The following is a 17,597-nucleotide window of genomic DNA, read 5'->3' on the forward strand; positions in this document are numbered from 1 at the left end:
TCTGGCTCAGAGGGGCTATTGTCTGGATACAGGGACTGTGCTGAAGACACACAGTTTGAACCAGGCCAAGAGGCTATCAACATTTGCTGCCTCTGGTGGGAAACAACTGCCAAAATATAAGACGAGCCATTTTATTTCCTAACAAAACTGCTGGAGCCCTTAATGAAAAAGAAAGTAACCGATATTGTCTTTTTTATGCAATCAATTTTTTTTCAAGGAGATGGCCTGGAAATAGGGGGCGTAAGAACAAAGGTGGAAGGGCTACAGTGCTTCATCTGATTTTGAGATAAATATGCCGATTCAGGCAAGTGTCCCAGAGATAGAAAATTAAACACTCTCAATTGCTGTTGCTTCACAAAGCCTAGAAAGAAAATCAAATTTTTGGCAGTTATCCCATCTTACCGTGCTCCCTTGCGTTTGCTGCTCTTCAAATCAGCTTTTCTAAGTATATTTATTTAGACTGGTCTGTACGGCTTTTAACTTAACTTCCTCTTCTTGCACACCTGGGATTCAGCAAGTTTGTCTGGAGGTTTTGCTGCAAGAAACCTGCTGCTGCAAAAAGGGAGGAGAGGAGCATACGTTTGTAATTTCCCAGCCCGTTGCGTACCAAGAGCACTCACACTAAATTTCCTTCCTGGTTCACATAGCACAGCTTCTTGCATTGTGATAACAAATTCTATATTCTATAGCAGAGGTCTCCAACTTTAAGACTTGTGGCCTTTAACTCCCAGAATTCCTCAACCAGTATGGTTGGCTGGATGGAAGTAATGGATGATAAATCCTTCCATCATACAAGTAATAGTATTATGATAGCCAAGATAAGAAATCACATTTATTTCATCATAAAAGTTCACATTAAAACTATATACAAGCACGCCATGCATAAGTCAAACAGCACAAAAAAATTTAAAATCTAGAGAATGATCACCACCACAAAACAAAAAGGGAGCTTTAACAGGGAACATAATCATGTTGATATTTAGGATATTTAAAACCAGCTCTCTCCCCAGCAATGAGGCTCTGGATCACCCACTCCTGGGTTACTACTGGCAGCTGTAATGCTTTTGCACAGGGCACCATGGCAGCTGGGTAGGAAGCATCTGTCACCACCACATCAAACACACCCAAACTCACATCTGTAAGAACAGAAAACAATGGCTGTCAGTTTCTAGCATTGCATATCCCACTCTTAACACTTTTCAATGAAAGGGTGATCTTGCAGGAGACTCCCGCAGTTTCTCAAAAGGATCCTAAGAATCCTGTAAGAATAGAAAAGGTGCCATTTAACTTTTTTTACGTCAAGCCCTTCTTTACGCAGAGGCAAAATACGCCTTCAACTGCAGCACACAATCAGGGGGGACGCTGTTCCAACCCGCTCTCAAAAATGCTTGAACAGTGATTTGCCCTGTCACCCCTTGCCAGAGAGCCGGGTGCCTATACCGTTCTTCCAGGTTGAGGATTCCTGCTGCTTAACCGAAGCAGCTCCTCCCATCATCAGAATCTCCGACCAGAGTTCCAGGAAGTTTTGGGACTCGTCGGACACCAGGAGTACCTTCAGCCTCTGGAAAGGATTTCTCCGTGGGTGCCTAAAAAGAAGAGCAGCGACGCATCCGTGGGCATCGCTGAACACCAGAGGTGCTCCTGTCGTGACAGCAGCGTCTCCCTTTTCCCACTTGGGCTGAAGTTGGTTGGCTCCCCCAAGGCCTAAGCACCACAAGGTCCAGGCCGCCTCCCTGCCTACCGCCAGGCACTCACCACTCCAGCAACCGCTCTTCCTCCAGGCTGTAGCCAGCCGGCAACAAGTAGTTCTTGTAGTTCTGAATCTGGTTGGCGAGGCAACTGTCATGGACCCACATGTGAGACACACACGGTATTCCCCGGGCAAGGCACAGGAAATACTTCCGGGTGCGGCAGTGCTGGTCTGCTATGAGGAGGCAGTCATAGGCTGCGCTGCACTGGATCAAGAAGGGGGTGGGAGGGGGTGTCACCTTGATGCCAGTCCTTCCAAGCAGCTACCGCCACAAATGGAGGTCCTCAAGAGATTGGCAGGCATTCCAGAATTCTTGGGGGGGCCCACTTTGTCTTGTTCAATACACTTGCATCTCGAATAAGAATGAATAAGAATCTACCCGAGTGGGTTTGGCTGCCCTAGAGGCATGTTGCCCACTCCCATACACCGCCGACTCTGACCTGGCTTTCGTTGAAGTCCTCAAGGATGAAACCGCCTCCTGCTTGGAGTTGTAGCTCAGTGTAGGGTTTGTCGTAAGGTACTCTCTCCACAAATTCTGGAACATGAAAATATATTGGACAATTCTTAACTTTTCCAGAACATACAAAGCTCGGCGGAGCAACCAGCATTGCACACTTCATCAAGGGCCTTCAATAACACCTCAGAGCAGATCATAAAGTTCAAGAGAACAATCTTCTTCCCTGGGGCACCTGCACCTGTGCACACCTGTGCACAAAAGTGTGGACTGCAGTGGTTGCTATAAGGAAATGCAGAAGCTCGGTTTTGGGAAAGCAGCAGAAAATGGATAATCAACGAGGGGGGGGGGTGTCTTTTAATACTGGTTGGACATCTGACTTGAGTGCCTCAAAAGTTTCCTTCTTGTACAGAAGGAGCTTCATCCTGCTATTCTTTTCTCAGCATGCTTTCCTTCAAAGGTCTCTGGTATTTTGAGCTTGCAGTGATGGAGAGCCCCAGTGATTTCAGTGTATTTCTGTCACTGTGAAGCCTCACTGACCGCCCTCACTCTTGCAGATTTAATCCAGAGATTCTGAAGCTCTCAAGTATTTTTTTTTGTTCCGACACACACACACACACCTCTCGTTTTGGGGGCCATCCCATGACAGGGATCTTCCCATCCTGCCTTTGAGAAGAGTGTGAGATGCCAATGAAGGAGAATATTACATATTAACAACACCCCCTTCCCTCGCGCAAGGTGAGTCTAACTTTAATGCAATAAGTCGTAACACCACAAAGACACCTCAATTATCTACAACTAGAGAATTTTGAGTGCTTCAAAAGGACCAACACACATGGATACCAGCAAGCCAGGTGGCCTCACCTTCTTCTTCTTCACTGCTCACTGTAGTCTTTTGATGACTAGAAAGCTTATCTGTTGCATTCGCCACGGAGAGAAGAAAGGCATAGCCCAAAAACAGAGTTTTGTTCTGGGGCAAAGGACCCCATCGGTGATCAAGTGCCAAGGGTTCGCCTGAGGACTTTCCACTTCCTGATGGGCTTGCCAACTCCCTGGCATTCGCAGTTCCTGCAGACCAAGAGAGAAAGGTCAACTCTTGCCCCTTGCCGGGTCTTCCCAAAAATAACCCCAGAGCGAAAGAAGAAAGAGCCTGAGGGACACCCGCAGGGACATCCCAAGATGCCTTCTCAGTGTGGGAAGAAGTAAACGGAGGAGCTCATCAGAATCGCAGCCACCCAGGTTCAGGAGAGGGCACCAAAGACCAGGATCACCTGAGCGAGCCTTACCTGCTTTGGACAGTACCAGTCGCCGCCCTCGCTTGGCTGGCGACTGCTCCTCCTCTGAGACAGCAGCCAGTTTCCTTTTACTGGAAAGAGGCTCCGGGCTCTTGCGGACGGGAGTTGTGCTACCACTGGCGGGGCCGGGTGAGCCAATGCTGCGTCTCTTCCGCTTTCCCTCCACCAGGTTATCTGGGTCCAACGGGTAAAGCAGAGTCAGCTTCCACCTCCTGGCACAGGGCAGCCACAGCCTTCCTGCAGCCCTCCCCTGGGTGCACCATCCCAGCTGACCAGCCCACATCTTTCTAGCCCTGCACAAAGGCCAAGCGCACAGAAGGCCAGGACTTCCTCTGTGTTGTGGTCTCCAACCCAGCCACTCCGCTCTGGCCACCTGGGAACGTGGAATGTGGTCCCCATCTGGGACGCCTGTGTCAGGGCCGCACCTAGGCTGATATCGGCCGCCCTGGGCAGAGGAGTGGCAGGCTGGCAGGGGCCAAGCCCAAACTGCTCCCGGAGTCTGTTCCCTTGCTCCAAAGACAGGATAACCGCCGTCCGCCGGTACCACTTCCGCTGTCCATCTTTCTCGATGCAATAGAACAGCTCTCCTGCCTCCTTCCGGTGGCCCTTGACCACACCTGCAGCAAAGGCAGAGCTACAGGCTGGGGACCCAATCTCGCTCCCTCCCCTCGTCCCACCACCCCGAGCGAAGGGCATCTCCCGAACCGGCAGACGGTTACCTGCACTGAAGTATTCATCCTCGGAGAGCGCTGTCACCTCCGTTTCCAGAGGGAGGGGGTCGCACAGAAGGACATCTCGGGCCAGAACGTCGCATTCATAGCCATCGTCAAAGAGCAACCTGTACTTGGCTCCGCCCACATCCTGCGTGATAGTCCCTGAGTAGAAGTAGCCATTGGAGGACCACTTGGCTACCACCCGGAGGCCCACGAGGCAGCTCCCAGGGGAAGGGAGCCTGGGATTATCAGAGACGCTCGGCTGCTCCTGCAAAGGGATTTCGGGGGAGCCACTGCGGCATGGAGGGGGGTCAGCTTGCTCCTGTCCCTCCAGATGTGGACCCAGGCTGGGCTGCCCGTCCAAAGAGGCAGTGGTTGAAAGATCTGCCTCAGCCTGCATGGAGCCCCTGCAGAAACACGGAGAGGGATTATAGGAGGCTCAAAGCCCTGCCAAGAAACCTTTGCTTCCATTGCCACGGCTCTACCTGGCTCCAGTTGATCGGGAAGTGGGGCGGCCCCTTCGCCCTCGCCCACGGGGAGTGAGAGGTGCACCTCCACACTGCTGGTTGCTGGGGCCTGGGTCTTCCACCTCATGGTCCGCTGCACCTTTGCCATGCTCACGATGGGCTGGGCAGAAGCTGGTCCCCCTCTTAGGGCTGGGGAGATAAGAGGCAGCTTAGCTTCCCCGCTCGGAAGCCTCTCAAGTTCACAACACATTAGTTATGGACATAAAAGCTCCTTTTCCTTTCGGAAAGCCCTGGAACTGGCTAAAAATTAAAAGATAAAAGTCTCTCCAGAAAAAAAAAAGGTGGTAAAATTTTTATAGTCCAAAGTCAGTGATTGAGATGGGTGGCCAAATATATTAAATAAATAAATGTAATATTCTTTTTCCGCATTACTGACTTCGGAGGGAACTTTCAATAAAATGTTGGCCTTCACAAAGTTTTGCCAAACATCTGGACTCTTCACATCTGTTTATCTACATCTGTCCTCAACACGTTAAACTACACTTGAAGTTTTAGAGCTCAGTTTCTGAACTCGTGACATTCTCTTCTTTCAAGAGGTCAGTTGACTTTCTCACACCAAGAATGGCAGAACCAACGTCCGTGCAAACTTCCCCCACCCACCTCGGCTTCTTGACCGTGGGCAAGGCCAAGTCTTGAGAGCCCCCTCTTCGGGCTGCAGAGTTTGCGCGGCTGCGAGTGGCAGACAGAGCACTGCTTCCTCCACTGGAAGTGTGTTGAGGTCCCGACGCCTTGGAGGAAAAGGAGCTGATGTCCCCAAGGTCTCCAGAGGTCAGAGAAAAGGACCCAGTGCGGGAAGGAGAGACGTCCACCTCACACTCATAGCAATCCACGTGGGGCTCCTCTCGCTCCTGAAATAGACCAGGTTCCAAATTGGGAGGGGGGGGGAAGCGCACTGCAATCCTCATCGCCCCCTCCACTTGGGCACCCAGGCATCCATCTTTATCAGAAGTCCTGTACTCAAGAACAGTATTTTTATGCCATTTTGAACGTGAAACTCTGCTCACGTTCTGCTGTCATTCCAGGACATCTCTGAAATAACAGAGTATAAGAGAGTTGGGGGTCTTGTAGTCTGACTCTCTGCTCAAGCAGGGGACCCCGTGCCATTCCAGACAAATGGCCGTTCAATCTCTTCTGAAATAATAGTGCCACCGTCCAGCAAAAGCAGCTTTCAATTTCATTCTCATCCCACAGATAAAAAGAAAAGAGCGCAAAACAGATTTTACTTCCTGGAGAAAGAAGACATTTCACACCCATCCCTATCTTAAATGGTAGATCTGGGCTGGAGTAGGAATGGCTCCCTCTTAGGTTCCTTTCCTCCCTCAGCCCCCCCCCTCCTCTTTCTGGCTCTGAACATCACTCCCTTTGATGGGTGAGGCCCTCAGGCCATGCAGCCTCAGCCTTTCCAACTGATGGGCTTAGGACCTTCCACGGAGCATACAGGCCTGGCTTATCATTGTAGCCTGGATCTGGGGTGCACCCTCAAAGACACAGGCTTGGCTGGGAGAACCTAAATATACCAGAGAATATTGTTGCTAAACATTTTTATGTGCTCTGGAGGAGTGGAATAACTCAGCCTGCCAGATTAATCGAGCACAGGCAGCAAAACTGCCTTCCACCAATAAAGTCCTTCACCCGGGAAGGAGCTTCGTCTTTGCCTTGGCTCTCAGGCAAATGGGGGGGGGGGAAATGCCCAGGCCTTCCAGCCTGACCTCCTCTAGCTCTGACCACTTTCCTTCACTTTCATTCCTGTCCCCCTTCAGAGGCGCCTAGAATCTGGATCTTTCTGGATCTGACTGAGGCGCCTGGTTCACTTTGCAAGCAAAGATGGCTATCCCTATTTTGAAGAGAGCAGAATAGGGAAGAGCCTTTGACAACTCCATGGCCTCGTTTAGTTCTCATTTAATTCTGGAAATGGCTGCCACGGCCTTTGTCTCAGGGATCCTCTAAAAGACTGACATCTGACAGCATCGCCCTTGAAGAGATCGTGCTGGAAGCTGTGGGGTCCACAGCGTTACTGCTGGCTAATTGGAAACATCCTACCTCAATCACCTGTCGGTCCACTTCGGTGCCATCTTTGTAGTAAACATCCGTGATGACGCGTGTTATGAGGGTCCGCACTTCCCGAATTGTTCTCACATGGCGCTGTAGGACTCTACCTGCTGGTGGGTGTGGCAGTTCGAATTCTTCCTCCTTCTGAAGACAAAAAGAAAATCCAAAATATTTCCAGACATCCTTTCATCAAAACCATGTAAGCTGGGTTTGGACTGAAAAGTTTACTAATTGACTGCTGCATGTAAACTAGTCCTTCTTGCTTCCAGTTCTAATCTACCCCTAAAAGCTCACTAGATTTAGCTAAACAGAGTCTCAACAACAGCAGTTATCAAGTCTGGCCAATTCTGAAAGAAAGCTAAGCAGGATCAGACCTGACTGGTATTTAGATGGGAGCCTACCAGGAAATTGAAAGGCTACAGACTAGCCTGACAAGTCAAGCACATGAAAGACCTTCAGAGGTTGGCAGTGGCAAACCACCTCCGGGCTGCTTTGTGAGAATTACATGGATATTTTAACTGGGATTCCCCTTTCTTTCCTCTGAAGAACTATTTTTAGACAATAGGGCATGGGATATTTCTCAACAGAACTGCCGCGAGGAATAGCTAAATCCATTGCACATTGAATACCTGGTTGATTCTCCTCCTAATAATTCAGAATCATAACCCCTATTTCACTCTATATCTATGGCACCAGCTTATTAGAAAGAAAAACAAAACAGATAGGAGGGTTCCTTGGTGTTCTCTGAGCGGGGTTGTTTTCTTGCAGCCGTTACATGACCCAACTAGGTAACATCATCCGTGCAGGGAGTGGGGTTTGCTCTCAGTTGATGTTCCAATGGCTTCTTGCTCTATCAGTGTTGGTGTTTTGGGTCTTAGAAGTTCTTGGTTGGGCTGTTTACTGTTGACTTGTCTGGCAATTCCTTGATTGCAGTATTGTTTATGTCTTGATTGCGGGTCTGATGTTAACCTTGATGTTAACCTTGGTGTTAATCTCTGCTCATCTGGGTGCTGATTGCTGGCAGGGAGTGGTCTTTTTGTTCCCTTTTTGCACAATATGTACCTGTTGTTTATGTGTCTATTGGTGCTGATTTGTAAGAGTATCAGGCTTCCAGAAAATCTCTAGTGTTTTTGAACCTGGCTTGGTCTAGGATGGTCATGGTTTCCCAGTTGAAGCTATGGTCAAGTCTATCCATGTGTTGTGAAATTAAAGATTTTTCATTATGTCTTCTAACTGCTAGTTGTGTTCCTGGATGCGTTCTGCCGGTCTTCTGCCTGTTTCTCCTGCATATTGGCTGTTGCAGTCTTCATTTATACTGTATGTTGTAGCCATTGGAACATCAACTGAAATCAAACCCCACTCCCTGCTAGCATGGATGATGTTACCTAGTTTGGGTCATGAAATGTCTGCAAGACAACAACCCAGCTCAGAGAGCACCAAGGACCCTTCATTTCAACCCTGAGCTACACATATTCTTTATTGGTAAAACAGACAGAATCTAAGCCTTTTACACATAAGAGATGTTAAAAAGCATTTACACCTAAAATTGAGAACATAAGATTATCTGTGCTATTGACAAGTTTATTTCTATAGGATTCCTGTTCAAATGCTCTATTTTTCTCCTTTTGCTTTTTGTAGCACAGACACTTGAACATTATCACTTTCATTCAAATACATTTAAACCACAACCTACCTCATTGCAGCCATAAGCAGAATACAAGCAACCCCAAAGGCAGAAAACACAACAATAAAAACCTGTTGAAAAAAATGTTATGTATTTACCATTGCCATAGCAACGTGTTAGCCAAAGGCCAGTCCAATGAAAAATCCTACTTGCCCACTGACGGTCACTAGAAAATGGCCACCACCGGCCTTCTTTGGAAACAGCCAAGATGACCCCAAGGAGCTTTGGATGCTGAAAGGACCAGGGAAGACCCTTCCCAAACCTGACACCACTTTCATTTCGGAGTGCGCTTATTTCCAGATAAAATGGCTGATGCTTTATAGAGGCCCTAAGAATAAGTAAGAATGCTGCTGCACACTTGTGTAGCTGACACCGACAATCATGTCATTCAGACACCAAACGCTCCTTCATCTGCCAACCAGCAACATCTCTACGGCATCCCTTATTTCTCACTGACCGGCTGAGCTGCACTGGCCTAAATACTCAGTTCTCACCCAGAATTCCTCCACAAGGCCCCCGGTAGATGGCGAGCGAGCAGCTGGTGTTGCTGTGGTGGGCAGGGGGAGAGAGCCACCCAACTGCCACTCCAGGATGCGCTGGCAAGAAGAGTCCCAGCTCTCCCTCATAACTTGCAGTCACCTAATGCCAGGCATTCTGCCCCCCAGGCTGGTACTTTGGCAGGCCTTTGCAGGCATGGCACATGGACCCGGGCCTTGACTGCCCCCTCCCTGACCTAGGACAGCCTCTGGAGGCCACCCAGAGCTGCTGCTGGTCCAGAAGGGGCTTGCAGGACTCCCATGGCAGGGTAAACCCCCTCCTAAACTTCTTATCCCCAGGAGGGGGCTTGGGAGAAGTGGCCCAAAGTAAGCCTTTTTCTGCTGTGCCCTCACATTCTGGAACTTTCTTTCTGCATGGCCCCCTCCCTTGTGGCTTTCCAAACACCACCTAAATGCCCAAAGCCTTTACCTGGCTGGTCAAGGGGAGGAGGGGCTGGGCACGCCTTCACTGTTTTACATCAGCTCCTAAAAACAGAAACGGGCTCAGGGTTTTCTAACTGAGGCGGTTCATAAAAACTGTAAACAAATAAACAAACTTGAATGGTAGTCTCCTGAAATATTCAACACTGGGATTACCTGAGGAGTCTGAATATGCAAAAAGAAATTATTTCTCCTTCGTAAATTTCCCTGCTGCTGTCAGGCAGCTGCATCAGAGCCACCTGGACGTGGCTTCTCCAAATGGCCCCGTCCCCCCCCCCTCACCTGACAGGGCGAGGTCTCTGGGGAGCTTCTAGGCCGCCACATAAAGTCCCGCTCTGTTTGCACACTGGCGCTGCGTTGCTGGAGCGCTGGGCAGGCCATGCTGGTGCCCACTTCCACCGTAGCGGCAGAGGCCGTCTGCGTGGCTGCTGACATGGGGCCCGCTGGGTCTGGGGCCTGGGTGCTTTTGCCATTGCTGGATCCAGACTCTGGAACGGTCTTTTCTCCTGGTGCCCCCACTGGGCCCGACTTCTTTATGGCTCTCTGATTCTCCCCAGGCTGAAGTGGGGCAACGTCAACCTCCATGGCCTCTCCCACCTCAGTGCAGCCTACCGCCTTCTCTTCGGCCATCGGCTCAGAAGGCGGGACTTGTCTGCCACCCAAGGGGACACATTTCTGCTGCTCCTGCCAAGTTTGTGACGGTTCTTCTTCTTCTTGGGAACTTGGGAACTTGAACAAGTCACCCCTAAAATCAAATAACAGAAAAGCAACTCTGTTGGATCAGGCACAATAGCAGACAGATGCTTCCCTGAGGGCTCTATCCCTGCACAAGGAAGCGGCCAGAGGCTCAGAAGGTCCAGGCAGGAGCCAGAGTCAGAGGCTTTGCCCAGCCTTGCCTGAATAGCGAAGACGGCTGTCCTGGGCCTGGAGCCTTTTCTTCGGGTTGAGGTCCACAGACTCGAGCAAAGACAGACAGCGTTTTCTGAGAACTGCAGACAGATGCGAGAGAGAGGGAGGGAGGGAAACTCATAAAGGACTGATCTTGCCACAGAAGCCAATACACGTTAAGCTTCCCTTCTTCTGCCATCCTGGACGGATTCCCCCCAAAATAAAGACGCTTGGGGGGTGCAAAACATGGCAGGGCCAAGGGACGAACTCTTTCCTGCCAGCGGTCTTACCTGGGGTCGCTCACTGTGGCCAGCCCATTCGTCCTTTCCCTCGCTTCAGGCTCTAAGGGGAGCAGGGAGAAAGAACAGAACACGCTGACCTTCAGACAGGAACCATCCTTTCTCCAAACAAAGCCCAGGCCAGGAGCCGCATCCCGCTCTCATCCAAGGCAGCCACCTCAATGTCCCCTTTTCGCAACTGGGTCTCCCAGGTGAGCGGGCAGGGGGCATCCCAATCACTGGGGGCAACTAGCAAAAAAAACAAAGCCAGAACCACCTGGGCCAGCCCCCCCCCACTCCCCATTCCTGGGGTGGCCTCTCTTACTCTCCAGGCTGAAAGGCAGAGGCTCGTCACTCTCTTCCATCACGGGGGTCACCAGGGTCCCACGCAGGCAGAGCCCCTCTTCCTCTTCCTCTTCGCAGGCCATCACAGCGCTGCCTTGGGAGCTCTCCTCAAGGGCTGCAGAGCCAGCTGATCCAGCCCCCGCCAAGACGCCATCTCTGCCCTCTGGCCCCACAGCAGGGTGCTCGGGGTCACTTCCCGCCCCTGAAACAAGCCAAGGAAAAGGGAAGCTTCAGAAGGGCTCCTGGGGCCTCTAAAGCAGAGCCAGCAGCAACCCACAGCCGGCTTCTTCTTATCTGCAAGATCCACGGAGATGGGTGCCCACCTGGGCTTCCTCTCCCAGCACCACAGCTGTCATTTAGGTAACATGCCAAGCAGCCCCAAAGCTCTGGCTGGGCAAAACCACCTCTGGAGGGGATTTCTTCATAGTTCAGGCAAAAATACCATGCAGAGCTTCAGCCCCCCTCCCCCGGCTTTTGGGTCCGTCACCCAGAAAGGCTCCCACGGAAACCCTCTTCCTGCCCCACGGGAATCCATGCTCCACTTACCAATGGGAGTGCTGTGCCTGAGGCCTTCCTTGTGCTGGCCCACCAGAGGCGGGGTGAGGGCCTCTCTCTCTTTCGCCAACGAGATACGAAAGGGCGGCTCTGAAATGACAAGCAAAACAGATCAATTCACCCTTCCGCCTTCTTGCTTCTCCTGTCTTCATACCAAGCAACGGATCAAAGCAGCCCTCCTTCAGATGGGATCCCCTGGTTGCTACCACCCTGGATCAGGGTCCTGCTTGGTGAACATAGGTTCCTACCTGGTGGGACACGGGCATGCAGAATCTCCCCAGGAAAACTACCAGTTCTTCTCTGGAGCTGGCTACTCCCCTCCTCCGGTGGGGGCTCAGAATCGGACTCTTTCAGCATCATTCCAGGATTAATCCTTCGACCCTTGCTCTGCACTTCCAGCACAGGCTCGTTGGGATTGTCCCGAGGACCTTGCTCTAGCTTGCCTGACCCCACGAGTGCCGGCTCGCCAGTTACATGTGGATCGTTTTGGGGAAAGGCTTCCCCAACAGCAGAACATTCCGCTTGTTCTACTGCCTGAGAAATTGTCAAACGAAGAGAAAGTCCTTCATCCAGCAAGGCGACTTCTTCTGCCTTTTCACAGGGAGTGTCCGGGACAGCGTCACACTCCAGGAACAAAGATTCCTTGGTTGGCACCCTGCCTTGATGGCCGAGGTCATCACAAGGTTTGTCCAGGGAAGTGCTTTCTGCCGACAGTACAAATGAGGGCCGACTCTCATCGGCCTCCTGTTCACTACAGCCATCAGGCAAGCAAAGCTTCTCCTCCAAAGCACAAGCAGCAGCAACGCCAGTGGTCTCCTTCTTCTCCACTGGGGTCACCTGGCTATCCTGACTAACAGAGAGGGCCAAAATACAGCTGTTCTCTTCGGGTTCTGCAAAAGAGGCTGATGTTGCAGCCTCCGGCACTTCAGAGTCATCAGAACATCCTCCTTTCTCTGCTCCCTTCTTACAGCCTTCCTCCAGGCTTGGAGTTGGGAGAAAGGTGTCCTGCAAAGGAAAAGAAAAGGGATGCCATCCCTCTTGCCACTCTGCAACCAGGAGCCAGGTGGAGGCTTAGTCTCACAAAGTGTCTCCCGCTACACACCAAGAAAGCTAATACTTGGGGTGCAGACCCATACGTGATCCAAGTTCATGCATGGATGACTGCTCTTCCCAATGCCCCATAGAGCAAGCCCCACTTATTTAAAAGAGCAAAGTACAATTTAAAAAAACACAGTTAGAGCAAGACCGTAAGCAGCATCTTGTGGCTTCCAGGTGAAATTCTATGGCAGACTAGCTATCCCTGACAGACCTCTGCAAAACCCAGTTGGCTCACTTATCATGGACTCTAGAACCAATTTATAACTTTTTTGAAATGCGTTTTTCTGGATTCTGTTGTTGTTATTCTGTCTCTCACTGTTCAAATAAACCTACCATTAAAATTACAGACTGATCATTTCTTTGTCAGTGGGCAAACGTACAAAATCAGCAGGGGATCAAATACTTTTTCCCCTCACTGTAACTGTCAGAAATTTCTCCTTAGTTCTAGGTTGCTTCTCTCTTTGACCAGTTTCCATTCATTGCTTCTTGTCCTGCCTTTAGGGGCTTTGGAGAATAGCTTGACTCCCTCTTCTTTGGGGCAGCCCCTGAGATACTGGAAAACTGTTGTCATGTCACCCCTTTTAGCCTCTTCTTTTTTCTTCCTCATTTTACATTCAGTTGTATTAGTTTTTATCTTCATTTTTAAAACCTTTAATAAAATTATTCTAAAAAGTCCATAAACGTAATACGGCTCTTCTCTGCCAGCAAGAAAGCCTTCTCTTTTTAGGGAAAGGGCTAAAACAATCTTCCCCCCAGGAGATCGTTTCTAGGCTGACAATTGTGCTTTTTCAGAATCCTTTTGCCACAGAAAAGGCCTGTAGAAAGGAGAGGCCCATTTGCCCGGCTGCTCCCTGCATTCCTCCCAGCAGCAGCCAGGCAGCCACTTACGTGAGAGAATTCGGGCTGGGATGGCAGAGGGATGGAGGGCAGCAGGACAGCCTCTTGAGGAGCTGGAACAGAACCCCGAAGGGTGCCTGCCGTCTCCAATGTTGGACTTTCCTGCTTTCCTGGTTAAAATTGCGGAAAAAAGTGGAGATTACAACCTCTAGAAAACTGAGTATGCTCTTGACTGCTGTGATGGCTGTCACAGTACATGGGATTTTCTCAAAAAATTCCCAGAAATCTCAATTAGTTCAGTTGGTTCAAATGTGGCAGCCCAAGTTTCGACTTGCACACAACTTCACCTCTCTTGCAGGAGCTGCACCGGCTCCCGATCTCCTCCTGGGTCCAATTCAACATGCTGGTTGACCCCTTCAAAGCCCTACATGGCTTGGGGCCAGGTTATCTGGAGGCCTGCCTTTTCCCAGTTACATCCATCTGACCCAGCAGAATGAAGGAGGCAGAGTATGTCACAGGTCCCCTTTCTTAGGTTTATCTAGTGGAACCAAGGAAGAGAGTCTTCTCCACGGTGGCTCCCTCCTTCATATTCTTTCAAAGGGCCCCTTTGAACACTGGTTTTGCCAGTGGGCCTGGGGACCCCAGGGTGATGCGGAGCCCACTAAATGGTTTGTTTGGTTGTTGTCACAGGGAGGCGAGAGCTGGGGTTTTATTTCTGAATGTCTCCTAAAGTCACCCTGAGCTGGGCAGCCATATAAATTTCCTAAACAAATAGGAAACAGGAAAGCCATATTCCTTCAGCCCCATGGTAAACAAAGGAAAGGAACATTGACTACTCCACTGCACTGCCACTCCTAAATGCAAGATGAAGTCAGACTCTCTTCCCCCAAGAACCAAGGGGGCAACCGGGACAGTCCCACGATGGAACAATCTTAACTAATCCTGGCCAAACTAATCAGGCAAAAAGGGATGGCATACCTTCTGCCTCCTGTTCAGTTGGGCTTCTTGGAAGAATAAAAGGCACTGGCTGTAAGACATCAGAAGTTGTTCTAGCAAGACCTGAAGCACAACTAAGGGGGAAAAGAACAGTCAAAAGGTGAAGGCCTCCATCTGCACACCCATTCCTCTACTTCTGCCAACGGAAGACAAGCAAAAGGCTGGATGAAGAGCAAAGTGGGTTCAGAGGCCTCAGGAGAGACAGCCAAGCCATCTCAAAGTATGAATGTTCTGACCTCGAAATCTGCCAGTCCAACTTCAAAACGGGCTGCAAGTAATCTCAAGTTTTAGAGCCAACCTTGAAATATTTTGCACGCCTCAAATTTTCAGAGAAGAGCAAAAACCCAAACAAAATCACCAAAAGGAGAAAGGAGGAGCAGCAAGCAAAGAAACTGGTTAAAAAAAAAAAAAGGAACCATCCCAAAAGGAAGTCACCCATAAAGGGATCTCAATGGGAGAGACATCAGTCAGAAAAGAAAGTGGCAAGCTTCCCACTTACTTGGAAAGAGGTCCTTGTCCAGAGAGCTGAAGGACGTGCAGAGGATCATTCGGAGAGGATGATGAGGAACTTGCCTCTTCTGGTCTAGACATGGTGCAACCACTGCCCGGAGCTATTCCAATTGCATTAAAACATACATAGGGTCACTTCAAACTCCGGGTCCCTGCTGCCAGTGCTGCTTTCCTGCACCTACCCCAAACTGCAAAAGACCCCTGACCCTTCACATGGCTGCCAGCTCTAGGGCTCTGAACAGCATGTGCAGATCGCTCCCCACAAAGTAGCACGTGGGACCGGACCAAGTGGTTTCTATTCCATTTAAGATTTAGCTCACAATAGCTGTATGTACTTTGTTTCTCACCATCCTACTTAAAATTACTATTCATTAAAAAGTCGGTTTACAAAAAGGAGTTACTTGTGGGCCCAGGTGGTTCTGGACCTCTCCTCTCTTGTTATCACCCGCTCCTCAAATACCAGGATAAGCAAAGCAGGCCAGCCTGACTTCAGGGTGGGAACAGTAGGCATGAAAGAGATCAGAGCCGGTCTTTACCTGTTGTGCTGTTCTGGCTAAACATGTCCTCCTGTGTAGAAGAGACAGGCTCAGCATCCTCCAATGGCCAAGGATGAGGGCTCTTCACTGGCGGTGTCCTCTCCAGGAGGAGGCAGGGAGAACCTGGGGTCTCAGGAGTTTCTTTGTGGGGCTGCATTATTCCAGGGACACGGCTGGACATAGAGCTGGAACTGGGGAATTCAAATGCAAATGTTTCTCCCGGCCTAGCATAGGTACCAACCAGTAACTTTTCAGGCAGTCAAAACAAGTGGGATGCACATCAGTTGTACAGGTAAGGCTCAGAGAATTTGGACTTTTCAATTGCAGATAATTTAAAAGCTGCAAACTTGATCCTCTGCGGAAGGATTGAGAGAAATCGCAAAGCCCTCAGAAGAGGGGAATTACAGTGGCATATATCAATTGCCTGAAGGGATACTACACAGGCCAAAGACATCCTTCATCCCAGAACACAGAATAACAATGTGAGTTACAGAAAGGCAACTCCAGGTGAACATTAGGAAAATCATCTTAATGCCAGGAGTAGCCAGACAAAAAACTCTCTGCCTAGGAAATCGCCTTAGGCTGTCCATCTGCACAATTCCTTCCATTGTTGGAATTCCACCATTTCTCTCTACAGGCGGAGTTTCTGTCTCCTGTACTGTCTGCTCAGCTGGCCAGATCTGCCTGGCTGTGTGCTCCGGGTTCCTTCAACAGCATCATCTACCAGGGCCCTGCAAGAGGGCCTTCCTGAAAGCAATGCCTGCCCTCCGGAATGAGATCCCCTCCCCCACATGAGAATTGGGAGGCTGTTCCTGCAGGCCTTTCACAAAAGAGAAGGACTGTCACTTGTGCTATCTTTGCATTTGTTTTAGTTGTGGTGAAAAACAAATAGGATATATTTACCCTTCAGAATAATCACTCCTGGATTTCCTTACTGTATGACAGCCTGCTTTATCTTGGTCTGCAGATGGAACTGAAAAAGAACCAGGAATTGATGTTTATAAACGATGCAATTGCCACAATGGCTTTAGCAGAACATGAGAAAACCTGACTTTAGACTTGAGCAAGTCAGCAACATCAGCCCAGATGAAGGAGGGCTGCTCCACCAAGGCCTTCCCTCCCTCCCCCTTCCAGGGACCCTGGTGCCCAGCAGACACCAAAGCATGGGGGGGGGCGCCTCAATGGACACAGGCATCCCCCGAGGGCGTTGTGCAGTCTCCTAATTCTTTTGTGATCAACCATGCTACTAACGCAAGTAGCTGTGTGAGCCTTAAAGCTGAAACTTTTGCCACAACTGAAATACCCAGAAGAGACTGTTGCCCTTATTTTAAACCAGCCCTTCGAGCGGCGCCTCTGCGCTTGCTAGAGAAACGGGGCTGGCAGCAGGGCCCGGCCCTCCGCGCAGCAACCGCCGATTTCTCGCCCGCCTTAGCCGCCTCCAGTTCAGCCCTCTGCCCGACTGGGCCGGCAGGAGGAGAGCAAGGCGGGGAGAGGAAGGTCCCGGCTTCGCGGCCTCCACCGACAGCGAGGCGGCTCCGGGGCGGGGGGAGGAGGAGGAGCGGCGGAGCCCCCGGGCGCCGCCCCCTCCCCCTCCGCCAAGGCTGCCGAGCCGCCTTGGAGAAGGGCCGCGCCTCCCCGGCCTCGTCCTGGCCTTCCCGCGCTCCCCACGCTGGCCGGAGGGCAGCTCTGCCAGGCGGGGAGCGGCCTGGAGAGGCGCCAGCGCCCCCCTCCCGCTCGCCCCTCACCTTCACCGGCCTCCGGAAAGGCCGGCAAGCGCGGCGGCGGCGGCGGCGGCTCCAGGACCGGGCTTAGCGCCCCTCCGGCCCGCTCCGGCTCCGGCTCCGGCTGCGAGTCCTCCACCAGCAGGCGCGGCGAGTCGGCCACGGAGCAGGCCGAGCCCAGCGGGTCCATGGCGACGCCCGCGGCGGCAAGGCGGTGGGCGGGGCGACGAGGCAGGTCTGCGCAGCCGCAGGCCGCCCGCGCGGCAAGCACCCCCCTTCCCAGACATGCATCGGCGCCTTCTCTCGGAGCACGTGCGCAGGCGCAGCACAGGCCCTGCTGGCGCCACCCCTCCGCGTCCCGGGCCCTTTAGCTACGGCGGGGCA

At 51.1% G+C, this 17,597-nt stretch overlaps 1 protein-coding gene across 4 annotated transcripts; it reads right to left on the reverse strand.

The window, feature by feature from the left end:
* Positions 1-37: 37 nt before the first annotated feature.
* Positions 38-17,511, reverse strand: TP53BP1 (tumor protein p53 binding protein 1). Of its 4 annotated transcripts, XR_005558951.1 has the most exons (24): positions 17,238-17,511; positions 16,396-16,465; positions 15,493-15,683; positions 14,946-15,057; positions 14,429-14,520; positions 13,502-13,620; positions 11,764-12,520; positions 11,507-11,605; positions 10,941-11,162; positions 10,628-10,679; positions 10,346-10,438; positions 9,732-10,194; positions 6,780-6,932; positions 5,340-5,587; positions 4,698-4,868; positions 4,219-4,619; positions 3,925-4,140; positions 3,491-3,673; positions 3,069-3,272; positions 2,191-2,285; positions 1,756-1,955; positions 1,441-1,586; positions 1,135-1,259; positions 38-552 (listed from the first exon to the last, which is right to left on the reverse strand). XR_005558951.1 is itself a non-coding variant. In XM_039361979.1 (23 exons), exons 1-23 carry the CDS (start codon positions 17,401-17,403, stop codon positions 952-954), a joined length of 4,638 nt encoding a protein of 1,545 aa, XP_039217913.1. In that variant the 5' UTR covers positions 17,404-17,506; the 3' UTR covers positions 813-951. The 4 variants fall into 4 exon arrangements, 3 of the variants coding, with proteins under 3 accessions (XP_039217913.1, XP_039217914.1, XP_039217916.1); XM_039361979.1 differs by lacking the exon at positions 38-552 and having other exon boundaries at positions 813-1,136; positions 17,238-17,506; XM_039361980.1 differs by lacking the exon at positions 38-552 and having other exon boundaries at positions 813-1,136; positions 3,925-4,116; positions 17,238-17,504.
* Between the last annotated feature and the right edge of the window lie 86 nt (positions 17,512-17,597).

This window comes from Crotalus tigris, unplaced genomic scaffold (assembly GCF_016545835.1).
Source record: "Crotalus tigris isolate CLP2741 ecotype Arizona unplaced genomic scaffold, ASM1654583v1 scf7180000019364.2947544272:3078424, whole genome shotgun sequence".
NCBI lineage: Eukaryota > Metazoa > Chordata > Lepidosauria > Squamata > Viperidae > Crotalus > Crotalus tigris.

What these genes read in the sequence shown, in the direction of transcription:
- TP53BP1 (XM_039361979.1), bottom strand. Translation starts at nt 17,403, where the DNA reads ATGGACCCGCTGGGCTCGGCCTGCTCCGTGGCCGACTCGCCGCGCCTG. An exon ending in AGGAGTGATTATTCTGAAGG is followed by an intron (nt 15,684 to 16,395) that starts GTAAATATATCC and finishes TGAATTCCCCAG; the next exon opens with TTCCAGCTCTATGTCCAGCC. An exon ending in GCATGCCCGTGTCCCACCAG is followed by an intron (nt 11,606 to 11,763) that starts GTAGGAACCTAT and finishes TTGTCATTTCAG; the next exon opens with AGCCGCCCTTTCGTATCTCG.